The sequence below is a fragment of the Apaloderma vittatum genome, unplaced genomic scaffold (assembly GCF_000703405.1).
Source record: "Apaloderma vittatum isolate BGI_N311 unplaced genomic scaffold, ASM70340v1 scaffold23441, whole genome shotgun sequence".
NCBI lineage: Eukaryota > Metazoa > Chordata > Aves > Trogoniformes > Trogonidae > Apaloderma > Apaloderma vittatum.
Genome location: NW_009698835.1, coordinates 155 through 7,400, shown reverse-complemented (window position 1 = coordinate 7,400; position 7,246 = coordinate 155). Strand labels below are relative to the sequence as shown.

The 7,246-nt window shown below is 41.0% G+C and overlaps 1 protein-coding gene across 1 annotated transcript; it reads right to left on the bottom strand.

Moving 5' to 3' along the window:
- Window positions 1–980: 980 nt before the first annotated feature.
- NDUFS6 (NADH dehydrogenase (ubiquinone) Fe-S protein 6, 13kDa (NADH-coenzyme Q reductase)) lies at window positions 981–3,121 on the bottom strand (the record flags this gene model as incomplete). Its single annotated transcript, XM_009878176.1, has 2 exons — window positions 981–1,046; window positions 2,999–3,121. Coding segments are annotated over 2 exons (189 nt in total), but the record flags the coding sequence as incomplete, so codon positions are not given.
- Between the last annotated feature and the right edge of the window lie 4,125 nt (window positions 3,122–7,246).

Here is a 7,246-nt window from a genome sequence, read left to right as displayed (position 1 = left end):
TCCAAAAAAAAAAAAAAAAAGTCACTGACAACAAATTAAAACGCTCTCTGGAGCAAAGACCAAAGCTCAGACCCTCCTCAGGACACATGCCCTGTTTAAGAGTCATGCTTATATAACAGCGCTACATAAGCAAAATTGAGCAAGAAGGCAGATGATGTCCTACAACCAGCCTCACACAGCCCAGGTGGTTACACATAGGTGGACACTCTCATTGTCGGATTACCTGTATTAAAGAAGCAGAAGTTGCTACCTGTACTGGAGCAATCTCTACTTTGAGTCTCACAAAGACCAGTTCCTAAGGAGGTTTCAAGAGTGTGAATCCCAAACTGAATCAGATACACTTTGATCCTCTCAACTGGAGAACAAATGCTTATGTCCTCACCTTTCACACATGCCAGCTCAGCTACTTGCTCAGCTCACACTGACTACCACTCTAAGGCATTGGCTGGTTCTTTTAAACAAGTAGCAAGTATAGCTACTTGTTTCATTCAGGGATGACAATCTTGCTTCCAGGAGTATGTGTTGTAACGCTAAGGATCATAACATCTTTGTGCTTCCATTTGTGAATTTGGCGATAAATACTAGCCCATGAACAAATTAAGTGTCAAGTAATGCCAAAAGACCTAGGGTAATCAATCCCCCAGTAAAATTTGTGTCCAATTCAGCACTGAAAAGAATACAAAACTGCCCAGTACAAACCAAACCTGTGATGCAGCCAAATGCTACTTCCAAGCCTGCAAGACGTCTGCCAAACAAGGCAGGATGTTTGTTCCATGAAAATCAAATTAACTACACAGTAGATATTGTAGTACCACTCAGCTCTCCAATACCTGACAAGCCGGGTTTTAAAAAGGTACAGACTGGACTTGCCATAGTTAAGATAAAGACAAATACTCATCTTTGGGTTCTAAATATAGTGTTTATTTATAGTTAAACATTAACATGCGAACAGAAATCTGCAAGCATGCAGCAAGAATCTTTCAGTGATGTTTCTGTTTAAACTGAAGTCCACAGTAGCCACATGTTCCGGTCTTTGTATCTTTGTCCTGCAAAAATATAAAAATACAACATCTGCTAGTTTCACTTCATAAAACTTTTTGAAATTACAAATTTTCACTTATTTATATGTGCCATCTTAAAACAAATCAATATAGCCAAAGTACAGAGTTTAATCTTATTTGAAACACTGGAAATAAGAACAATGGTATGAGGTTCATGTTTGTATCCTATGCAGCTTTCCTTCTGCCAGCTTTTTAACTACCAGGTCTAATCTCAACAACACAATTTTAAAGTCAAGCCAAGTAATAAAAGGATCCTCTTGCCAAACTGCACATCTTAAGTCGGTTCAGTCATATCTGTTCCAATGTTCTGAAAAGATTGTTTCATTATTATTTCAATACGGAATGGGATTTGGCATTTCCACATTATATCTAGACAGGAATTTTGGCCAGTAATTTAAACTGACAGAGTTAGTTGCAGGAAGGAAGAAATTTCAGTGGGATTCCAGGAGAAATTCTGAAAGAAAGTGTTTTAGAGAAAAGTAGCAGTTACTACCGTATAAAGTTTAATTCCACTCTCCAAAAGATACACATTTAAAAAAAACCAACAAACCAGAACTGTGACTGAGCTGTTGTAGTCCTCATTAACATGACAAAAAGACAAAACAGATAAACACTAAGGGATCTTTTAGCAACATGACTATGTGCAGTCATGAAATGAAGTAAACTCATGGTTCTCCTTCCTTAAGTGAGTATTAGAAATGAAAAATCCAGAGTATAATTTGATCCCCAAAAGCCTGGATTTCAATTGTTAGGGCTACGGGAAACAAGCTGGTCTAACACCATTCTCTCTTTGCAGACATTAGCTTTCAAGATCAATTTAAAAGATGACTATTGTTTAGTTACCACAAAAAGATCTCAAAACTCACAAAAATGAAAACATCCTTCAAAAAGACTGTAGCACAGGTCAAACGAATCAATATAGATGAAACCAATCAGCAATGGTGAACACAAGTTAGCTGAAGAACGAAGAACACAAACTTCCTAAATTCTATGAATTAGAATCTCCAGGCATTTGACTTTGAATAATATAAAATGGATCATTATAGAGTGCTTGCTCTGTTCAAAATGGAAGTGCTTGTGACTATAATTAGGAGTCCCAGCAACACTGACTGCACTCCCCCCACCATTACTTTGTGTATTAAGCAAAGACAAAGTTTAAGTAAGAAAACAAAGATTTTAAGACATCTGCAGTTCTGGTCTGCCTGAAAACAATACCTAAGCCACAAGTCACTGTTGATTCCACCAAGGTCATATGGCAGTAGCCTCAATAGTCTTACTCTCTAGAATAAGAATACACTGGAAACGATCGCTACTGTGTAGGTAAACACAAATTTAAGATTTATTCTTCAATGATTCTCTGACTGTGATGGAGACTTTACAATCTTCAGAAGTGCCAAGATTCTCAAAGACTGAATTTGTTTTGTTGATTTTATTTGCAAGTGTTTTTTGTTGTTGTTTGGGTATTATTTTTTTGAACATGCAGGAATCAAAATAAACTGCATACTCCTAAGAACACTGCAAATGTATCCTCAGTCTATACAGCAGCATTTAAATAACTAGAGTAAGTTTCCCAAAACACAGCAAGCATTTTGGGTTTGGTTTTTTTTTTTGCTCATAAGGCACTGCTTGTTCATATTACTTCATAGTTTATTTTGGTGGGGTTTTTTTAAATTAACAAAAAAAACACCCAACACAAACCCCATCGTCTGAATAAACAAATCCCAGAGCAAGAAATGGGTGGTAACTTCAAATGGCAACTCTCTGGCTCTTCTAAGTACAAATCTTAAATTTATATTAGGCATCAGATAAGATTAACACCTTGGGTTAATCCTTTTACTTTCTTAAACTAAAATGACAAAAAGTGTACGGTCTTACAGAAAAAGAAAATTAAATAATCAACAGGCAAAACATGCTATTCACAGACCAAAAGATATTACCAAGTTTATGTATACTTTAGGATGTCCCAAAGCTCCACCACCACCATCACACGATATCACTCTGCTTTCAACTTCACTCACAGGTTGCTCTGCTATCAAATCAATTGCAAAATTCTTGTTCACCTAAAAGAGAAAAAGAAAGCTTTCAGATCCCTTCCCACCTCAGAAAGTAATTCTATTTACTGCCTCCTCAGGCAGTTCCACTATGGCCATCCTGGGAAGTTCCTGCATATGCTTCCTCCCATCTCCTCCACCAACTCTTAGGCTCCACCACAAGCCAGAGCAGTGAACTAAACATGTTAGATGTCTGCATAGGTAATCCCCTCTTCCCAAAACACAGGCCACACCAGCGCTCAGGTGTGCAACACGACCTAAGCAAACTCAGCAGAGAGGCGAGCAGGAACAAGCAGCCAAGAACAGAAGATATTTAACTGATGCTGGCTTGACTGTGCTTTAGCAACCACATGGTAAAATTGCAAAAGACTCACTTCTGATAAAAATAATGGTGGGACAAGTAAGGTCAAGAGTGAGATAAAACAACTGCTGGCAATTTAGAGCCTCTCACCACGCAGGAATCTCAGGATAACAGGAACGTGGTAAATGACAACAGTCAGTACTTGTTCAGCAACAGAAAAAAAGAAAAGCCTCCAAATGTCACTATGCCACTCTGTAAATCCATCTTATTACAGACTTTCTGAATACGCACACTGCTGACAAGTAGGGCTTTCTCTTAGAGCACGTCTAAGTGGCCTGGCAAACATACCCACCTCTGGACAGGTCTGCAATGCACACCCAAAGGCAGCACTACCTACTGCTTGGTGTCAAAGGTTCATTGCATGCTGGCATTTGAATAGAGATTCTTAGAAAAAAGATAACTAAGTGCTCATTAAATTAATCCCCAAAACTGACAATGGTATTTTCATATAGTTCTAGCACACAACAACTTAGGATCTTCTACCAACCCTCCCATTAAGTTTCCCCTAAATTCGCATTTTGGGTACAACAGTGCAAAAGTCAGTTGTGCCAACAACCGGATTTTTTTCTACCTAATGAAGATGATAGTTAAATAAAGTAAACAAAAAATTAACTTGCAGTATTAAAACAAATTGGGAACATGAAGAACCTCACTACCTGGGGCCTGTGTCTGCAAGTCTCATGCCTTGCCAGCCTGCAAGCGCTTTTACTGCTGCTTTTAGTATTGCTCAAAATCAGGCATCCTGCCTTTTATGCTAAAGAAGGAAGGAGATAGCACCACGACGCACCTGTCTTCAAGATCAGGAGCAGAACTCCACTCTTCCCAATACTTCTTAACCAAAAACGTATTTGTAGGGAGAGGGAGAAAAGCAAGAACCTCTAACCCAGTGTACAGCAATGACTTGCCTGTGGTTCAGCATACTAAACAAGAGAGTCTAGGAATTCACAGCAAAAACGTGCCAGGCTGGAGGAAAAAAAAAAAATAAAAAAAAAATGGAGAGAGAGAGAGACTGAGAGAAACTGTGAGGGGGAAAAAAAAAAAAGAGTGGTTTCAGTTACACCATGTCCCTTCAATTAAAGCACAGCCAGAAAGGCTTGTTTCCCTCAGCACATCCAAGCATTCTTTGCCCAATGCATAATTCAATAAGCAATTTTTTTCCTGGCCATAGTGCCAGTTTGACAATCCCATCGCTGCTTCTTTCCACCTACTCATCTGTGTCAGTACACGGTCTGGGAGGCTGAGAAATACAACCAAACTTGGAGTTGACCCAGGTCTAAACATTCACAGGGAAGGCAGGAGGTGATATTTAAACTGGACCAGCTCTGAGGTCAGTCTCCCTCATGGCTTCAGCTGCTGGACCAGCCCAACAGAAAGGGCAGAGGCGAAGCGGGAGTGGCGGTGTCGAAATAGGAACTGTGGTGCATCAGGGATTGTATAAGGACAGGATGGCCCTGGTGGGACCAGAGCAGATGCAGTTTAATAGTTGCCATGCTTAGTTTTCTCACAGACGCTTGCTTTAGGCCCTTGCCAGAGAGCATGAATCCCCTGGTTCTGCACATTCAGCACAGAGAACAATGATTTTAGCCAAAACAGACGGATTTCATTAAGAATTAGGCTGGTAGAACTAAGGGTACAATAGCCACATACTCCGGTCCATGCCCCTGGTCATTGCCCAGAGAGGCCACGTGCAGCACCCAGGCACGGGCCCAGGTGTCATCACTGAGGGCACCCGCATCCCAAAGCTGTATCCCCAGAGAAGAAAGTTGCCACGACTGGCAGGTTCTCCTCACAAGCCAGGCTCGAAACCTGGAATGTACTGGAGGTGGAGAGAAAGTACAGTCACCAACCTTGCAGGCTAGCCTCAGCTTCAGAAACAAGACATTTGAACTGCAGACGTGGCTGTGAAACCCTAACACTAGCAGCCGAAGCACAGAGCAATAGCAAAGCCACTGGGAGAGAGAACTTGTCAATAAGCACAGATGAGGATCATTTCAGTATATTTAACATGTAAATTTTGTTCCAACTTCAACAATTAAAACCTGGAATTAAACCTTGCTCAGCAGACTTAAAGTTTGGCTCCTGCTGGAGAAGATGGAACTGGGCCAAACTCAAAACCCCAAGTATTCCTTTCTACACAGGTAGCAAGCCCAAAATCAGTTGCTGGCAAAGACATATCAGAGAGACCTGTGCCCTATGGAAAACTGGGCTCAAGGAGCGTTTCCTACAGTTACAGAAGTAGCATAGAAACATTTGGGAGAGATCTGCTTTGTCATTATCCTCCCTGAAGTAAGCTACTTCAGCATTTTAAGTGACATTTTAATTTAACTACTTCCCATGTAGAATCTCTATTTTTGCCGCACAGCACAAGTTAAATTGTATCTGTGATACAATAATGTAAACTCAATAAAAACCCCTCAGAAATCGGCATAATTAGTTCAAATTAATTTAGAAAGCAAATATTTTTATGCAGCTACATTAGAAATCTACCACACCTTATATGCCTCTACTATACATACACATTTATAGCATTAAGGTACTAATCAGATGCTCAGGCACTGAGGAATACAAGTTAGCTGAAATAATCCCCATTTCTCTCCCAAAGGCCAGCAGACCCCTCAGGGAGCTGTGCTGCTCAACTAATAGTGAGAACTCAATATTAAAGGACTTACAATTTCACATGCCCACTCTTTTGCTATGCAGCAGCAACAGGCCCACAAGATAACTTCACTTCAATACATTTGGCTGATCCTGGGTGTTACCAGGCTTTGCCATTTCAGAATACTGTAAATTTTAGGTTTATTTGTTAAATCAGATCACTCTTTCAGCAAATGCTTCCCAGCCTTCGGAAATGAAGTGCCCTCATGAAAAATTCCTACGCAGTTTGGGTAAAGATAATGATTTTAACTATGCAGAGGCAAATTAAGCTTTCAAAACACACATTTAAACAGATATATAGACCCACAATTCAGCTAGGCATTTAATTATGTGGGTTCTTTTCAGAACACGAATGGCACTAAAAACATACTTAAAATTTTCATAAAACACATACTTAAAACAAAAATTTGTCCAAGTTTAAGGTGCTCAAACGCCTACAACTTCCACAGCCTGAATGAAAAACTGATCACGAGGTGGTAACGTGCGCTCGCAGCCCAGAAATCCAACCGCATCCTGGGCTGCGTCAAGAGACTACCTGGAGCACTGCATCCAGCTCTGCGACCCCTGGGGTAAAAAGGACACGGAGCTGTTGGAGCGAGTTCAGAGGACCACAAGGATGAGCAGGGGGCTGGAACACCTCTCAGGTGAGGACAGGCTAGAAGAGTTGGGGTTTTTCAGCCTGGAGAAGAGAAGGCTCTGGGGAGACCTTATAGAGGCCTTCCAGGACCCAAAGGATGCCTACCGGAAAGATAGGCAGGGACTTGTTATCAGGGATGAGGAGTAACAGCTTTAAACCAACAGAGGATGGATTTAAATCAGATGTAAGGAAGAAGTTTTTCACTATGAGGGTGGTGAGACACAAACAGGTTGCCCAGAAAAGCTGTGGCTGCCTCCTCACAAAGCGTTCCAGGCCAGGCTGGATGGGACTTTGAGCAACCTGGTCTAGTGGGAGGTGTCCCTGCCCATGACAGGGGGTTGGAACTAGATGATCTTTAAGGGCCCTTCCAACCCAAACTGTTCTATGCTTCTAAATGTAAGCACTTAACAGGTGCAGGGCAAGGCTTGAATTTTCCAAATTTACCAGAAGTAGGGAGGCACACAGAAGCTACCATGAGCTA